This window comes from Triticum aestivum, chromosome 4D (assembly GCF_018294505.1).
Source record: "Triticum aestivum cultivar Chinese Spring chromosome 4D, IWGSC CS RefSeq v2.1, whole genome shotgun sequence".
NCBI classification, from domain to species: Eukaryota; Viridiplantae; Streptophyta; class Magnoliopsida; order Poales; family Poaceae; genus Triticum; species Triticum aestivum.
This window is the reverse complement of record NC_057805.1, coordinates 27,077,219-27,096,045: the sequence shown is the minus strand read 5'-3', so window position 1 is coordinate 27,096,045 and position 18,827 is coordinate 27,077,219. Positions and strand designations below refer to the sequence as shown.

At 50.0% G+C, this 18,827-nt stretch overlaps 1 protein-coding gene across 3 annotated transcripts; it reads right to left on the bottom strand.

The window, feature by feature from the left end:
- Positions 1-10,835: 10,835 nt before the first annotated feature.
- LOC123095906 (UDP-glucose 6-dehydrogenase 4) lies at positions 10,836-14,200 on the bottom strand. 3 transcript variants are annotated; one of them, XM_044517478.1, is made up of 2 exons: positions 14,010-14,200; positions 10,836-12,515 (listed from the first exon to the last, which is right to left on the bottom strand). In XM_044517478.1, the coding sequence occupies exon 2, from the start codon at positions 12,499-12,501 to the stop codon at positions 11,059-11,061; it is 1,443 nt and encodes a 480-aa protein (XP_044373413.1). In that variant the 5' UTR covers positions 12,502-12,515; positions 14,010-14,200; the 3' UTR covers positions 10,836-11,058. The 3 variants fall into 3 exon arrangements, with proteins under 3 accessions (XP_044373413.1, XP_044373411.1, XP_044373412.1); XM_044517476.1 differs by lacking the exon at positions 14,010-14,200 and adding an exon at positions 13,186-13,356; XM_044517477.1 differs by lacking the exon at positions 14,010-14,200 and adding an exon at positions 13,186-13,335 and having other exon boundaries at positions 10,836-12,546.
- Between the last annotated feature and the right edge of the window lie 4,627 nt (positions 14,201-18,827).

Below are 18,827 nucleotides of genomic sequence, written 5' to 3'. Positions count from 1 at the left end.
CAATCTTGCTTTTCAAGGCAAGACGACATGATCAGAAGAGCAAGGGATTCAATCCTAACTCAAAGATCGAGGAGTGCACCAGAAATAAGGACAAGGTAGCACGATCAATCCTAGAATAGTGATTCGATAACCAACACGCTAAGAATGATATTAATGTCCATTCACTACCAAGCAACACGGTTGCTAGGAGTATTGATTTCACACATCATGGTTCACTTGTCGGCATTCCGGTTGCAACAACACGGGACCGAGGAATGAAAAATGATGGCAAGAAGTATCACTGCGTCAAGAATTCATGAGAGATGGTGCAATCCTCATGACAATCCTGACATAAAGGGGGTAATACTCCGAAGTAGAACAGAACAAAAGCTGGATTGGCATTTTGATCTGCGGAATACAACTACTTTGACCAGTCCAAGAAATGGATGAGGTGATGGAGTTTGTTTCTCTTAGTCATTCCGGAATAGAATGGCTTGACAGACCACAAGAATAATAGGCATCGCCGAACGAATGCACACATACTCTAGACTATCGATTGATAGACAATGGTCGGAATACAGGTGAAGAGTAACAACTCAAGGAACATATATCGTTCTGAGTTGTGGATGCATAGATTAGTATGTCGAGCAAAGCTCAACATTTCTTCCGGATAACCCATGCAGAAAGGTAGAACTGGCAGATTCACAATGTAGAATGGAGAACTCATTAAGAGCTCTCTGGTTGTGATCTTTTGGTTCAAAGAACTTCTGCCATAAACAGTTCATGGTATTTGGAAGAAGGAAATACCACGGACCTCGAGGACTATCGCAAAGGTTACTAATATCCTAAAGGAACTAGCAAACACTATCAACAGGAGGTGAGTGGAGTGAATCTCGGGTTCAAAACCCAGGAATAGAATACCTACTAACTAAATGGCATCACGGGATGCTTTCGAGAAAGATGGCCAGAATTTTCACACTGGGATCACAACAGAACCGGAGTAATGGATGGTACTCTAAGATATCCTAGTTTTCCTAATAACTTCAACATACATGTCGAGGCAACGGAGTACCTCAACATAATGATTAGTGTGGATAATCTGAACCAAAAGGACATTGGGAACAGGGAGAGAAGATTTGCAAATGCATCAGACTTTTAGAAACCTGGGATGACTCGGACAGCATAACAGCTGTAAATGCTCAAAAATATTTGAGACATCCTGCAAAAATGGTGGCATAACCACTCAACATCACAATATGAAGGTTCTGGGACCAACTGTTAACACACGGAGGTACTAGAGACTGAACTAAGGCTTGAATCCATCAATCCTATGAGTCTACAGATTAGTAACACGTGAACCTGATAGAAAGAAGAGAAGCCTAGTTCTTAATCCCCATAGAAGAGAAGAGGATGACTCAGATCAGAAGGGCATAGGGTAAAGTAGTAAAAAGAGCCTTACGTTCCCTTCCACAAATAATTCCCTTATATAACTAAAGCATTTATAGACTCAACTTCGACCAGTTTGGCTTGGTAATCCTACATGCAGTCAGGCTCTGATACCAAAGCTGTCAGGACCCTGATCCTAAGTCACACCGATCTAGCATGTAACACATCATATCACTTTGCGGCCTCACGCACGGTATTCCCACGGGTGCCACCTTACCTGGCCCGGGACCGTTTGCGCCTTTTGGCTCACGTATATTATAGTGTCGCTAGCATCCATATGACAAAGGATCCGGGCCGACATGACTAGTTGTGAATCCAAAGTGGCACTAACTTATAGGGACATGCATACATGACCCAACAACGAACGTGTCGGTCATCAACGTATGAACCCAAGTCGTAGCAAGCTACAAGGACTTAAAGGAACAACATGTGACATTTCCCCGAAGGGACAGACACAGGAACGAAGAAGGACACATGCCGGCCAGCCTAAGTGTTCCGGAGCAGTAGCAAGCTACCATGGCTCAGTGGAAGCACTAGGAGACATTTCCCGTAAGAGAGGCTACCAAGAATAAACAACTAGGTAGTCGGATCCCACACATACTAAGCATTTCAATAACATACACACAATATGGTCGATATGTGCAAATACAACATGGCATCACAACAAAACTCTACGACTCGAAGTATTTATTCATTAGGCTCCGAGGAGCCAGATATTACAAACATGGGTCTGATGACCCAACATTCAGAGCATACAAACAACGGAAGCATATCATGTCTAAGTACAGACAGCTGCAAATGGAAAAGGCGGAGAAGCCTGACTATCTACAAGACCCTGCTGAGGGCACAAGATCGTAGCTGAGGTAACAAGCTAAACGTCGAAGTCCACGCGGAACTACTAGTGAGACTGAAGTCTCTCTGCAAAAACATAAATTAAGAAAACGTGAGTACAAATGTACCCAGCAAGACTTACATCAGAACTAGCTACATATGCATCAGTATCAACAAAGGGGTGGTGGAGTTTAACTGCAGCAAGCCAGCTTTGACTCAGTGGCTAACCTGAACTACGACTGCAAGTAACTCTTTTGAAGTGGCGCACACGAGTCCACATATTCACCAATCAATACACAACTATGGATCCGCTCCCGTCTCCCTACGAGAACGCCATCCATAGCACTCACGCTTATCTTGCGCATTTTAGAGTATCCACTTTCACTTGTCTATGAACTGTATAGGCAACCCAGAAGTCCTTTACCGCGGACGCAGCTATTCGAATAGATCATTTATAACCCTGCAGGGGTGTACTTCTTCACACACGCTCTCGCCACTTACCACCATGTACACGTCGTGTATCTCGGCAACCTTCAAGCGGAAGCCTGGCGAGGGAGTCGGCCACGACCTGACTAACCACATAAGTCTCTAGTCCAGGTTTATCGCTTATTCGGGTTCCATCCGCAAGGAGATCCGGCCGGGGTTTCGCTCACGGCCCCAAACGATGAGAGCAGGGTTCCCGAGGCACCAAACGGGCATCCTGGTACACCATGCCTCGTGTCTCTACCGCATCATAGCCCACCCCTAGGGTCAGGGCTACGCACGGCCCCCAACACATATCCTACAAACACCATAAACTAGTTGCAACTCTTGGACAGAGATCGAGGCGATTAATAAGCCGAGAGGGGTCGAGTTACCGGAACCCAATGTGTGGTAGTAACTGTTCATGAATCCCAAACACAGAACTCAGTTCCTGAGGATGGTTTCAATGAGACAACCCACCATGTACTCCTACATGGCCTCTCACCGCTACCTTTACCAAATCATGTCCACACACTTAGCTCTCAACAGTAGGACATGTTCACCACATTCCAATTCATCCCCGATGAATCAGACCTGACTCAACTCTAAGCAGTAGCAGGCATGACAAACAAGCATGAATGAGTAGGCACATCAAAGATCAAACAACTCCTACTCATGCTAGTGGGTTTCATCTATTTACTATGGCAATGACAGGTCATGCAGAGGAAAGGGTTCAACTACCGTAGCATGTAACAATTGAATTGTTGTTGTCCTAATGCGGTAAAAGAGAGCAGAAGCGAGAGGGTGGGATTGTATCGGAATGAACAAGGGGGTTTTGCTTGCCTGACAGAGTGGTCGAGGGGTACTGCCCTTCAACTGGATACTCGTGAATATCCTCAGGAGCAGAACCTACCACGGAGATTACACCGGTAACACAATCAATACATGGCGATATGCAACAATATGATGCATGCACATGACATGGCAATATGAGTGTGTTGGGCTAATGCAACTACAACCAGCTGGGTTTGAGTCATTTTGAACCAAAGGTTCAATCCCAAACTCAACTTATGAATTTAAATAGTGCCTTATCATGTTTTGCACTAAACAGCAAGGTTAAGTTGCTTAAACATGCATGAAACCAGTACAGATGGATAGATTGGATTTTTCTGATCATTTTTCATATATAACTTATTTCATTTGGAGCTACGGTTAATTTACTATGATTTTTAGAAGTTTAGGACATTTTTCTGAAATTTCCTGGATTATATTTAATCCAGAAAATGATTAACTGCATCAGCCTGACGTCAGTGTGATGTCAGCAGGTCAACGGAGGTCAGCCAGGTCAAACCTGATGCGTGGGACCCACTGGTCACTGACTGGGCTAATTAACAGAGACTGTTAGTGCTAATTTAATCCTAACTAAAAGTGTCAGTGGGGCAGGGGCCCACATGTCAGTGACCCAGGGGGGTCATTAGGTTAGTTTTAGCCGGCGTTTAGACGGAGCTAACACGCCGGTGAGGTGCCGTGGCGGCGGGGTGGCTCGGAAATCGCCCACGGGGCTCCGTTCGAGGCGTGGGTAGGCTCTTCGAAGAGCTGGCGGTGCGGCGCGTCGAGCAGTGCCCTCGGCCGGAGCTGGGGTGGCCGAGAACGACGTCGGCGACCATGTTTGCGGCCGCCGGGGTTCGGCTGTGTACGGGGACGCGGCTGCAGCGTGCAAACGCGCGAACTGAAATGCTAGTGGGGCACTACTAGGTGCAGCGAGAGTGTTAGGCGCACTGGCATGACCAAAAGGTCGCTGGAGTAACGCCGACGACAAGCTCGAGCGGAGGCGAGCTTCGGCCATGGCGGAACTACGGCCTAGACGGTGCAAACGCGAGGGGGAGAAGAGGGGTTCGGAGCAGGGGCTCTCGTCGAGGTCGATGAGCAGGTCAGCTGGCTCTGGGGAGGTCGGACGGCGACGTGGCGTTGCCGGCGACCTCGGACGATCGAGGAGGAAGACGCCGGCGTTGGGGAGGAAACAGAGCTCCTGGCGCCACTTGACTCGGTGGAGAGGACGATGACGTTGTGGCGGATCTCGGGGACAGCTCAGAGAGGCGAGGCGGTGACTGTGGCCGCGGCAACGGCGAGCGGCGGCGATGGCGTGTTCGGTGGTGCTGCGTGCGAGAGAGACAGAGGAGGGGAGAGTGAGCTGCGAGAGTGGGAGAAGGACCAGGTGGCTCGGGGGCGTCTCCAGGCGCTCGGTCGAGGGCGGGGGTGGAAGCAGGAGGTGGCGCCCGGTGCGCACGCGCGTGACACGCCTCTGCCTTCTGGCAGAGGTGGGAGACGACTGGCAGTTGCCAGTGGGCTGGGCCAGCTGGAGGAGCTGGGCCAGGTGGGCTGCCAGGTAAGTCAGGTGGGTCTCTCTCTCTTCTTTTATTTGTTTCTGTTTTCTATTATTTTGTAACTTTAGGGCTTTATAAAAACACCAAAACAATCTCAAAATTCATGAAACTGCTCAAGGCTACTGTTTGGAATAATTCCAACAGTAAACATTTTAGTTCATGAATATTTGGACATTTAAAATATTATATAGCATTTAAATGCCAAATGCAAATAGCATATGATTTAATTCAGTGACCCAATGCTGTCCTAGAAAAATGTGAACCATTTTTTGTGAGAGGTTCTAGACCAAGACAAAAATGATGGACATATTTGAAGGGCATTTCAGGTTCATTGAGAAAATATTTTAGTAACCCTAGTTGGTTTAAGTGGTGCTGGGGTTTGGTTCATCCCCATTTCAAGTTTCTGGAAATTTAAACATGATGCATCACTCTAATGCAAGTACTGACTAGGGTTGTGACATATATTTGAAACTGCAAAAATGCTAGCTTTCTTTTGTCGTGGTTTCACTCCAAAAAGATTATTTTTGAAAGAATTTTGGAGCATCAATCTTTTTTTGCCCAGACCTCCACCTCCACGGATATAATTCAATCATGAAAATTTGTTCACAGGTGAAACACTCGCTGATGTTTGTTGACAAAAAAATAGATTTCATTGAATGCTTTCATCGAGATGCATGTGACCTGTGATCAGAACAACACTTTTGCTTGATACACTATATTTGTTCCACGGTAAGAAAAAATATTAGAAAACTTTCAATCTACTCATATTCTATCATGAAAATATAACGAACATCAGAAATAATAAAAAATACATTCAGATCCGTAGACACATAGCGACGACTACAGGCAATGAAGCAAGCCGAAGATGCGCCGCCGTCATCACCACTCCCTCGCGGAGCCGGGTAAAACTTATTGTATTAGGCAGTCGGGAAGTCATCATACTAAGACCCCATAGGACCAGCGCAACAGAACAACAACCGCCGCTGATAAAGAGTAGCGTTGATCGGAAGGATCCAACCTGAAAACACACGAACGTAGACGAACTACGACCTGATCCGAGCAAGTCCACCAAGGACAGACCGCTGGAGACACACCTCCACACGTCGACCGATGATGCTAGACACACCATCGGGGCGGGGGCTAGACGAGGAGAACCTTATTCCATCTTCAAGAAGTCGTCACCGTCTCGTCTTTCCGAGTAGGACACAAACCTAACAAAATTTGAAGGAACATATGAAAACAGAGCCCTCCCATCGGTAAGGATCAGGATCTACCGCGCCGCCATGGCCATAAGGCCAACGAAGACGAGGCGGACCGGCGGCGATCAGGGTTACAATTATGTTTTCATGTATTTTCACGGTAATTGTTTGCTTTGCTCTTCCCGTATGGCAAAATCCTGGCTCCGTCCCTGCAACCCTCATTTCCAAACATCACAAAAATCAGATTCCTCTCAGCCAAACAAACTCCCCAAAATAGCCACATTTATCTCGTACCACATTGACGTAACCTGTTAAACAACTAAAGACTGCACCCACTCTCCAACACAGAAATGCACAACTGTCACATATGTCTGAGAAAAGAAAAGAAAAAATGTCTGAGAAAGAAACCCACGTCACACGTCCACGGGTCGTGGGCTGCCGTCCACCTCTCCGGGGTCTACACGGACAAGGACGCCGTCCCGGAGACTTGTTGGCAGCCCCACGGGCGGCCACCACGCGCGCCGGGCAACTCGCCACCGCCGCACGTCTCTGCTTGTGGCGCAGGCGAGAGATCCACGCTCGCCCGGAAAACTCTCCACGCTTCCCCGTCGGAAACTGACAAGCGCGAGCTCCTCACCGCCGCAGGAAAAGATCTCTGTTTTCCTGATGCTGCGCGCGCCTCGTGTCTCTCCGAGGCTCTGAGACCAGAGCAGGGCAGGAGAGGGAGGGAGAGACGTGGGCCTGGATATTCTTGACAGCGGGCTCGAAGGACAGCGGCCAAGTCGAGGGGGATCCCGGTGCCAGAAAGGCGCAGTTCGAGAGGCCGACGTCTCGACACACGCACGCGATCGAGCAGGAACCATTGCATTTTTCTGTGGACGTCGTGCGCGCGCGCGCCGTGCACGTCTTCCCGTACCGATGCTGCTAGTGACCGCGTCGTTCCTCGTCAGATTTTTCATCTGAACGTGTGCCCCGAATCTCAAACATTTCATGGCCGTGTTATTTGGATTAACTGAATCTATTGACGGACAAGATTGAATCGCGTACTCCTTCGCTAGTGCATTAGAGCAACTCCAACGCTGGATCGCCGCGGACAAAAATGACGGTCCAACGCGCCGACCCATTTCCAGCCCAAATTTGAGCCTAAAATGCGCGTCCGCGCCGCGCGTCCTTTTGGTGTCCGCCGCGTCCTCACCGGGTGGCAGGCCAATTACCACCCGCGTCTTTATTAATGACGCGGGACGACCGCGGGCCCACGCGTCAGCGACCTCGTAGATTTTTATCTGAACCTGCGCCCCGAATCTCAAACATTTCATGGGCAACAAACTTTACGGAACCTCCCTCTCCCATCCGCTCGCTCACTCTTCCCCCCTCCCCCCACGGGCGACTGGCGGACTCCTATTCCCCCGCTCTCCCAGCCCTCCTCCCCGTCGTTCCCCCTGCCGCCGTCGCCAGCGTCCCGCGCGGGCCCCGCCCCGTGCGGCGCTGGCGGCGGGCCGGCTTCTCCCCCGCGCATGTAGGGGGGCACGGGGCCCCCTGACAGCGGCGGTGATCCCGTGGGCCACTGGTGCCCTTGACGCGGCGATGCGATCGTTGGTCGCGTGGCGGCGCGGTGGCACTCGCGGCTGGCGGCGCCCGCTCGGCCCAGATTTGGGCCCTTTTGGGCCCATCTGGGTTGGGGCGGGCCGGCGGCTCGGCGCGCGGCGATGTTGCTCCTTGGTGGTGGTGGCGAGGCGTCAGCGGTCTGCGGGCCGTGCAGGCTTTGTTGGCCGGCGTGCTCCATTGTGGGGACAGGGATTGTCCGGACCCATCTGGGTCCGGCCGGGCCGCCGGGGCCGGGCAAGTCCTTGTCGCCGTGTCCGGTCGGCTCCGCGAGGGCGGTGGAGGTTGTCCCCTCCCGCTGGTCGAGTTGCGGTTGCTCCCGTGGCCATTTTCTCCTTTCCCTCCCTCCAGGTCTCGTGTTGGCGGCCCCAGTGAGACGGCGGCGTTGGTTCGGTGACCGTGGTGGCACAGACTGGTGGGCGGCAGATTGGGTGGTGCATTACGGAGTGTCCAGGGTGGTGGTGGTTGTTTGGGTCGGGAGAAATCCCTAGCGGCTCTTCCGGCAGCGATGCGGCGCCGCTTGCGGGCGCTGCCGGACCTTCTTGAAGAGCGCCGGGTATACCCCTCCCCCACCGCCCTCTGCGTACCGGGGGAACCCTAGGACTTGTTCGGGCAACAGAGGCGGCGCCGTCGCATTCCTTCTTGAAGGTGTTGCTTGGTACGCAATGCTTCGGAATGCTAGGAACGCGGTGGTACTTCTCCGGAGGGTGTAGCGGTTGCCGGTCTTCTTCACTTAGTTGATCTGTCGGTGTCGGGATTTGTTTTTCTTGGCTTGTTTTTGCTGCGGCCCAGCAAGTTGGATGTATCGAAAAAGCTGGAAAACCTTTGATCGTCAACATTTCATGGCCTGTAGATTATTGCATTCATAGTACATATATACTTTGTTGGTCACGTTTATAACGAGCTTAACGGGTTAAACGACCCAACTCGTGAGTTACATGAGTTGAGCCCACTCTGAATTTGAGCTTAGTATGTGAATGAGCCGAGCCAAGCTAACTCGTGAGCTCTAGCGAGCTGGGTCAACTAGCCTCGAATTCGAGGCCTAGCCGCCTAGGTGCTACTGGCTGTACAAATGAAGATGATGAGATAAGATCAATCATGCCCCCTGCTATTTGGGAAAAATATATAATTCCGTAATGAAGTTGCGGAAACATTTGAAGAATCAAACGATCTGGACGAAGAGACTTATTAATAAGAAAGGACGCATCTAGCGGGCAGCCGTTAGCGCTTCACAGCGGCCGGTTATTAAATAGAAAGTGTTTGTCTCTTTATCCTGATTAGAAAAGATTCCTATGGTCCCAGCTAGTTAAACAGTAAATATCCAATAGACATGCGTCCGGCTGTTCCTACTTTTACTGCATGGACGGACATGGCTTTGTATCATTTAATTCACGATTTACAAATTTTAAAAAGCCATAATTTTCAAACCGCGCATCAAAATTAAGATTCGTTTTCACCATTCGAATCCTCGCGACGAGATCTTTGAAACTAGATCCCGCATGCTATGTTTCGATGAATTTTTTTTGTGCAATTTAGTGCCTCGTTTTGTGCAACTGCCTAGTAGTTGATGTGCAACTAGCTGACCGTGGATGTGCAACTTTTCGCCTATCCCGTGGACGTGCAGTTTTCACTGATGTCACCTCCACCCCCTCAAACTACCCCTTCCCGTGAGATGTGCAATTTCGTCTGTTGCGCAGGCCAACTGCCTAGTAATGGATGTGCAACTTTCCCCTTGCCCGTGGATGTGCTTTCACTTTTTGCTGTATCCGCCAACTTCCTAGTAGTGGATGTGCAACTTCGGATACTGCCACAACCAAATGTCTAACAGTGAAAGCAACTTTTGATCGTACCCCCCATGGATGTGTAGTTTTTTCTTCTAGCAACCGGTCCAAACCACCCCTGTTTTTGAGATTTACAACTTTAACACCCTGTCTATATGCAGCTTTTCACTATCCTCATGAATATGGAATTTTCAACATTCAACTATCCCTGCCTGTGAGATGTGCAACTTCGCATTGGCCAACTGCCTAGCAGACTATGTGCAACTCCGTTTGTTGCCCTCGCCAACCGAAACTGCATATCCACAAGCAAGGAGAGGAAATAGTTGCACATCGACTAATAGACAGTTGGCTTGAACAACATACTGATTTGCACATATCCCTAATAGGGGAGGTGGGCAGAGTATGCCAACAGTAGACATCCACAAGTAGGAGGAGAGTTGCACATCTACAACTAGGTAGTTGGTCGGGGCAGTAGACTAGTTGCACATCACAAAAGTCGGTTGTTATGGTTGCTATGTTGTAACCTCATTGGAAGTTCAGTCATGTAGCTCTAAATTTGGTTTTGAAAAACAATTGCATCATGCAGTACTAAAGTTGCACAATGCAGTACTAAAGTTGCACCATATAGCCTCAAAGTTGGCATCAAATTTTTTTCGTCAAAACATACCCATGAGGGGTCTAGTTTCAAAGATCTCGTCGCGAGGATTCGGAAGGTGAAAATAGATTTGAATTCTGATGTGCGGTTTGTAAGATATGGCTTTTTGAATCTTTGAAAACCCGAAATAAATACATATAGATCTGGTCGTTTTTCAAAGTAAAGGGACAGTGTGAAGACATTTAATGCTGTAGTCACATGCATTAACGGACAAAAAAAATTAAGCATGCATGCGCTGTAAGACAGGCCCCTCGTTTCCTCTAAAAGGTGCGCGGCCATTTTTTAGATTTTGGGAATAAGAAAACTACTCCCTCCGTAAACTAATATAAGAACGTTTAGATCACTATTTTAGTGATCTAAACGCTCTTATATTAGTTTACAGAGGGAGTACTCACCAACAAAATGAAAGACGATCTAGAATCTACCCAAGAAGATAGAGTGTCTTCTGTTTGCGAAAAATGCATCAACTCTGTTATGGTTTTAGGACAAAAAGAAATGGAATGATCAAATTGCTATAAGCTCATTGGATACAAATAAACATTCTTTTACAATCCTCAAAACAGCACAAGGATTGAGGAACATGTATGATCTACAGACGGCAGTGCAAGAATGAACAACTCAAAGCAAAGATACCAACACAACCCAATTTTATGCCTGACAGAAAACGCCGCGCCTCCGCAAAAGTTTGTAGAATTTCCCGCAGCTCCTGTGGAGAGGAACTAGGCGATCGCGGGCATGTCCTTGAGCCACGCATCGAGCGGCTTGCCGATGGAGTAGACGATGAAGCCGATCTCCCTCAGCTTCTCGGCGTCGACGACGTTGCGCCCGTCGAAGACGAAGGCCGGCTTCTGCATGTTGTCGAAGATCTTCTGGTAGTCCAGCTCCTTGAACTCGTTCCACTCGGTCAGGATGCACACGGCGTGGGCCCCCTTGGTGGCCTCGTACGCGTCCCACACCACGCTCACCTGCTTGATAGCCGATGGGCTCGTCGGCTGCAGGTGCATGGGGTGGTCCCAGTCGAACTTGTTCATGGCGAGGTCCCGCTGGATCTGCTCCTCGGTGACCTCGGGATCGTAGATGCTGACATGGGCCTTGTCACCCAGCAGGCCCTTGCATACGTCGATCGCCGGGGTCTCCCTGGTGTCACCAGTGTCCTTCTTGAAGGCGAACCCGAGGACGGCGACCTTCTTGCTGGAGACGGTGTTGAACATGGAGGACACGACACGGTTGACGAACCTGCTCTTCTGGTAGTCATTGATCTTGATCACCTGCTTCCAGTAGTTGGCCACCTCGGGGAGGCCGTTGCACTCGCAGATGTACACCAGGTTCAAGATGTCCTTCTGGAAACAGGACCCGCCGAACCCAACGCTGGCGTTCAGGAACTTGGGGCCGATCCTGGAATCCTTACCGATGGCGTAAGACACCTCGGACACGTTGGCGCCGGTGGCCTCGCAGAGCGCGGACATGGCATTCACGGAGGAGATCCTCTGGGCCAAGAACGCATTGGCAGCGAGCTTGGAGAGCTCAGCAGACCACAGGTTGGTGGTGATGATGTTCTCCTCAGGAACCCAGTGGGCGTACACCTCCTTGAGAGCCTGAACCGCCTTCCTGCCCTCGGGGGTCTCCCGACCACCGATAAGCACTCTGTCAGGCTTGAACAAGTCCTCGATAGCCGTGCCCTCGGCCAGGAACTCCGGGTTGGAGAGGATCTGGTAGTTGATGCCCTTGCTGTTGTGGGTCAAGATCTTCTCAATGGCCTCTGCAGTCTTGACAGGGACAGTGGACTTCTCAACGACGATCTTGTCGGACTTGGACACGTCGGCGATCATACGGGCAGCGCTCTCCCAATAGGTGAGGTCGGCAGCCTTGCCGGCTCCCAGACCACGGGTCTTGGTGGGGGTGTTCACTGAGACAAAGATGATGTCGGCCTCAGCAACGTGCTTCTCGACGTCGGTGCTGAAGAAGAGGTTCCTGCCCCTGCATGCCTTGACAACCTCGTCAAGGCCAGGCTCGTAGATCGGGAGTTTGTCGCTGTTCCAAGCGTCAATGCGAGGCTTGGAGATGTCAACAACAACAACCTCAATTGCTGGGCACTTGACGGCAATGACAGCCATTGTTGGGCCGCCGACATAGCCAGCTCCGATGCAGCAGATCTTCACCATCTTGTCCGCTTAACCTGGGATCACAGAGAGTGGATCTTTAGGGGACTGTAAAACAAGAAGTGAAAACTATTAGTTAGATCAGACATAGTTTTTTTTATCGGTTAGATCAGACATAGTTAAGACATTTCTGAGTCAACAGAAGTAACGAAGATTCAGATCTTTGTGTGGAAAAGGGTTGACACGACAGACACATACAAAGCCAGGTTCTAACAAAGCCGCCCCAATGAATTCAGTAAACAGTCAGATATTGGCAACTTCATAGCATCAGTTGAATTGAGGTGGCAAAAGTAAAATAAACTATGTGCCTTTTATTGCAGACTACGGGTAATGCGAATGATCTATTGCATGTAAGGGGAAATACAGACTGAAGAATATCACAATAATCATCCGATTCACCGGCCACAGGAACAATCAGTAAAAAGAAAGGTAATTCTGAACTAAAAGCGGTTAAGTAGAATAAATTCATGACATCAATGAATGCGAGCCAGGTTACCAAATCAAACCAGGACCGGATCAGCAAAGTCAATGGATCCTAAGCAAACTCTAAGATCTGAAGACCGTAAGTATCTTCAGAAAACATGAGAAAGGCCAACTACAGCATGAAGCCACATTACTTACACGATGGATGAGATACCAGACTACAAGCAAAGTAAAAATTGATGCATGGATCAGGGAGACGCTCACCAGATCTCAAGAGCCGAGGGAGATCTCGACAAGCACACTGCCGCAGAGAAGAAACAGAGAGATGCTGCGTGCCTACAAGTTGTGTGCAGAGAGAAGGCTGCAGCTCCTTATATATACCACTCTCCACACTGCCCACACCGTGTTGGATCTACCCCTCCCCCCACTCCCCCCCTTGGAGGAAAAAAAACGTGGCAAGGTTGGTAAGAAATCATGAGAGACAGACTAGCAGGTGTTTGTTGCATCTTACGGCAAAGGGCAAAGTGCTCCGATGCATGCCATCCATGAGCCCACCGGACTCCCATTAATCAAGCAAGCGAAAAAGGCCTCCACATGAGTCCATGACACACCACCAACCTCTCTGCTTTAGCCACTGGAGTCTAGATGCATAAACAAAAGATGATGCGCTGTTAACAGCATGTGGTCAGATCTGCAGCTTCCACCACCCTACTCTATCTCCCGATCTCCACTACTGCCTTTACACACACACAACTAATCAGGGTCAAGGCATGGGGAGCAGACATGGCTGTGTACATACATGTAGCCTGCCCATGAGGCCATGAACGATAGCAATGTTAGCTGTAACAGCAGCCACAATCAGTGAAGTTAGAACCATGCATAAGGCCATGAACCCCACAGTTTTTGGCAGAGGTTACACTGGGGTGCAAGAAGACACAGACCAAATTCTGCAAGCTGACCCTGATGCTTGTCCCAGTCAGGGAACTCGGGGTGGATCTTGAAGGAACGGGTCCGGTTGGATTGGATTGTTCAGGGCAGAATTGACGGCAAAACGTACGATTATCCGAGGAAAGGTAGGGCTTCCTTACCTGCAGCAAAAAGGAGTAGCGCCGGCCCGGACCACGCCAGTTTGGACTGCTCAGTAAGCAATGGCGACCGGACCACGCTCCGGACTGTTGAGCGGAGCCGGAGGGGGCGGGATTATGGGGGGACCGAGCTCCTCAGCTTCGAGGTGGCAGGCGCGCACCGGCGGGGGGGGGCGGGGGCGGGGGCCGGGGCCGGAGGGGGTGTCGGCGGCAAGGGGCGCCGGGGTTGGTGCGGCGGATCTGGGAATACAGTTAGTTTTTTCTTCTTCTTTTACAGCGGCAGTAGGGAGCCAAAGGTACGGAGCGGATGCAAAATTAGATTTCACGGGTACTCCTACAGAAATATAAAAGCGTTTAAATCACTCTTATATTTCTTTAGAAAGAGAGTAATATACTGAATGCTTAGAAGTTTCTTAAAAAATAACTACTCCTTTTGATTCATAATAAGTGTTGTGGTTTTAAACTAAGATTGTCACGACACTTACTAAAAAAAGTTTGAAAAAAAACTAAAAAACCTCCAACAGCTTCCATAAACCTGATATTCTTTTCACTGATCCCGTATAATCACCTCTCTTGTCCCGCACATTTACGGGACGAAGCCTTCCCATATAATTTTGACGGGCGGATAATCGCGTGAAACTTCACGATGCACCGGGCCGGACCGCCGCTACCGCGCTGCCATCATGCCGTGTTGGGCCACCACGCAGGCACACCACCACCACGTGATCGTGTCCCGGCTAGGGGGTCTCTCAGCACGTCGTCTCCCGGCCTAGTGGGCCAGGCCAAAGACCCCATGTCAGTTTAGGAGTGGCCACACCAGACGACCCCTGACGTATCAATGGTTCACTCCCGAAGACTTGTCGTGTACCCCAACATGTCAGATTCATCGTAGACTCAATTTTCTCATACGTAGCCGACTAGCACAATGTAACCCTAGACCCCGTGTATATATATAAGCCGATGGGTAGAACTCGTAGAGGACACACAACAATCTCACGGTAGATCGTCTGTACTTTGTACTTTCAATTCAAACCAATAAACACAAGCAAGACGTAGGGTGTTATCTCTTCGGTGATCTTGAACCTGGGTAACACCTCGTGTCTTTGTTACTGTCGTATCGACGCTTAATTCGGGATCCCCTACCCTAGAGTTGACAGATTTAGCTCTGTCATTGGTGGCCCGTACTGGTCCTGCTAAGTAGTTGTTGCTATACGATGGGGATCAAGATAAGCAAGCATATCAGTATCGGTGCTCCTTTCGTGCTAGGACACATCTTCTTCTTCGGCAACATCGCCCTCCTCGCTGACTCTACCGACCACCTAGGCCAGGTCGAAACCTTTGCTCCTGACCGAGTCGTCGGATTCAGTAGCATGGAGTACACCACGGATTCACGCGCTGAGTGTCAAAAAGATCAAAATTTTGCATGACACACTCACCCTGACACCGATGTTAAATCTGGTCCAGGACAATTGTGAAAAATCCTCATCGGACCCGTCCTCAAGTCAGGACCCAATGACACCTCCCAATGCCCAGATGTCATATCAGGCCAAGGATGAAAAACCGAGATCCATGTCATTGGATCTTGAGGTTAGCGAGTCCTCACACAGCCCACCAATAGCCATGCTCGTAGGCAAGTGGACGGCGACCTTCACCTATGACATCTACATGGCAGACTGAAGGAAATATGCCCTAGAGGCAATAATAAAGTTGTTATTTTATATTTCCTTATATCATGATAAATGTTTATTATTCATGCTAGAATTGTATTAACCAGAAACTTGATACATGTGTGGATACATAGACAAAGCACCGTGTCCCTAGTAAGCCTCTACTAGACTAGCTCGTTAATCAAAGATGGTTAAGTTCCCTAGCCATATACATGTGTTGTAATTTGATGAACGGCATCACATCATTAGGAGAATGATGTGATGGACAAGACCCATCCGTTAGCTTAGCATATTGATCGTTCAGTTTTATTGCTATTGCTTTCTTCATGTCAAATACATATTCCTTCGACTATGAGATTATGCAACTCCCAGATACCGGAGGAATGCCTTGTGTGCTATCAAACGTCACAACGTAACTGGGTGATTATAAAGATGCTCTATAGGTATCTCTGAAGGTGTTTGTTGGGTTGGCATATATCAAGATTAGGATTTGTCACTCCGAGTATCGGAGAGGTATCTCTAGGCCCTCTCGGTAATGCACATCATAAGAAGCCTTGCAAGCAATGTGACTAATGAGTTAGTTGCGGGATGATGCATTATGGAACGAGTAAAGAGACTTGCCGCTAACGAGATTGAACTAGGTATGAAGATACCGACGATCGAATCTCGGGCAAATAACATACCGATGGACAAAGGGAATAACGTATGTTGTCATAACGGTTTGACCGATAAAGATCTTCGTAGAATATGTAGGAGCCAATATGAGCATCCAGGTTCCGCTATTGGTTATTGACCGAAGACGTGTCTCGGTCATGTCTACATAGTTCTCGAACCCGTAGGGTCCGCACGCTTAACGTTTGATGACGATTTGTTATTATATGTGATTTCGTGACTGAGGGAGTCCTGGACTACGGGGTCCTCGGGGAGCCGGCTTAGGTGACATGGGCCGGACTGATGGGCCGTGAAGATACAAGACAGAAGGCTTTCTCCTGTATCCGGATGGGACTCTCCTTTGCGTGGATGGCAAGCTTGGCGCCCGGATGTGTGGTTTCCTTCATCTGCAAACCGACATTGTACAACCCTAGCCCCCTCCGGTGTCTATGTAAACCGGAGGGTTTAGTCCGTAGAGGCAATCATAATCATCCAGGCTAGACATCTAGGGTTTAGCCATTACGATCTCGAGGTAGATCAACTCTTGTAAGCCCTATATCCATCATAGTCAATCAAGCAGGAAGTAGGGTATTACCTCCATTAAGAGGGCCCGAACCTGGGAAAACATCGTGTTCCCTGCCTCCTGTTACTATCGATCCTTAGATGCACAGTTCGGGACCCCCTAACCGAGATCTGCCGGTTTTGACACCGACATTGGTGCTTTCACTGAGAGTTCCACTGTGCCGTCGTCGAAAGGCTCGATGGCTCCATCGATCATCTACAACAATACCGCTTTGAGGGAGACTTTTCTCCCCGGCCAGATCTTTGTATTCAGCGGCTTCGCACTGCGTGCCAACTCGGTTGGCCACGTAGAGCAGATCAACAGCTTCTCCCCTGGTCACCAGATTAGTTTTGGAAATCTGAACTATGTCGCTGATATCCGAGGAGACTTGATCTTCCAAGGGTTCGCGGCCCCAACCACTGCTCCGGCCCTAGATCCGGAGCGCGTCACCTGGTCCGAAGACGGGAGTCTAGAGCCCGCCAGACTCTCTGCGGCTGTAGAGCCCAGCACCGGAGGACCAGAGAGAATAGCGTCTCCAGCTGTTATCACACAGCCGGACTCTTCTCCGGACACTAGCTCCGAACCCACGAGGTTCGCTTCGGGCGAGCTTGGCAAGGAAACTTCTGTCCCCGTCCAAACCACGTTCTTAAACGAGGCTCTGGACTTAATGCGATCCCTCGCCATTACAGAGGAATCATGGCCGAATTACGCCCAGCCCGGACTAGGGGCTGAGAGCGGGGAATTTCACGTCCCACCCACCACCCACTTTATAGCCACTGCCGAAGATTTAACCGACATGCTGGACTACGCCTCCGAAGACATCGACGGCATGGACGACGATGCCGGAGACGAACAAGGCCAAGGCCCGCCGTTCACCGGACATTGGACGGCCACCTCCACATATGACGTGTATATGGTGGACACGCCCAAAGAGGATGACGACGACGGCAGGAAGGATCCGGTGGAGGACAAGCCTGCTGACGCACCTCCAAAGCATCGACGCCAGCGACGCCGATCAAAACCGCGTCGTGGCAAAGACAGTAACACCATCACCGGAGACGATAATACTCCAGATAACGCCGAAGACCCCGAAGCCCCCGCTGAACCCACATCCGAACCAGAGGATGTGGAGGAGGGGCAAGTTAACCCCGACGATCCTGTCGGGAACGAGGGCTCAGAGGATAGTAACTACCTACCGATCTCCGAAGAGGACGAGAGCCTCGACGACGAAGATTTCATCATGCCGGAGGAACCCCTCAAACAAGGGCGCTTTAAGCACCAGCTAATAGCCACTGCAAGAAGCTTGAAAAAGAAGCAGCAACAGCTTCAAGCTGATCAGGATTTACTCAATGACAGATGGACTAATGTCCTGGCAGCCGAGGAATACGGCCTTGAGCGCCCAACAAAGAGCTACCCGAAGCGCAAGCTGCTACCCCAATTCGATGACGAGGCCCTGGAGCCTATACCGCCAACTCGTAACGCTGCGGATGGACCTGACCGACCACCACGTGGCCGGGACAGAGCGGCAACTCAAGCCGAACACCAGCCCGCACCACCTCGCTGTAGAGGCAAAGAGACAGTGGCTGCATGATACACTTACGACCTACGGCAAGACCTGGACAATAGAGCCGGTCAGATCAGATCAATCTACGGATCAAGGGGGCGTGCCCCAGCGCGTGAATGCGGCCATCAGACCTGGCACGACAAGCACAACCTCACACGGGCCGAAAACCGCATACCGACTTCATTCGAACTGCGTCGTGACGTCGCCCGATACAGAGGCGCCGCGCACCCCCTATGCTTCACCGACAAGGTAATGGAGCACCAGTTCCCAGAAGGGTTTAAATCCGTGAATATTGAATCATACGACGGCACAACAGATCCCGCAGTATGGATTGAAGATTTTCTCCTCCACATTCACATGGCTCGCGGCGACGATCT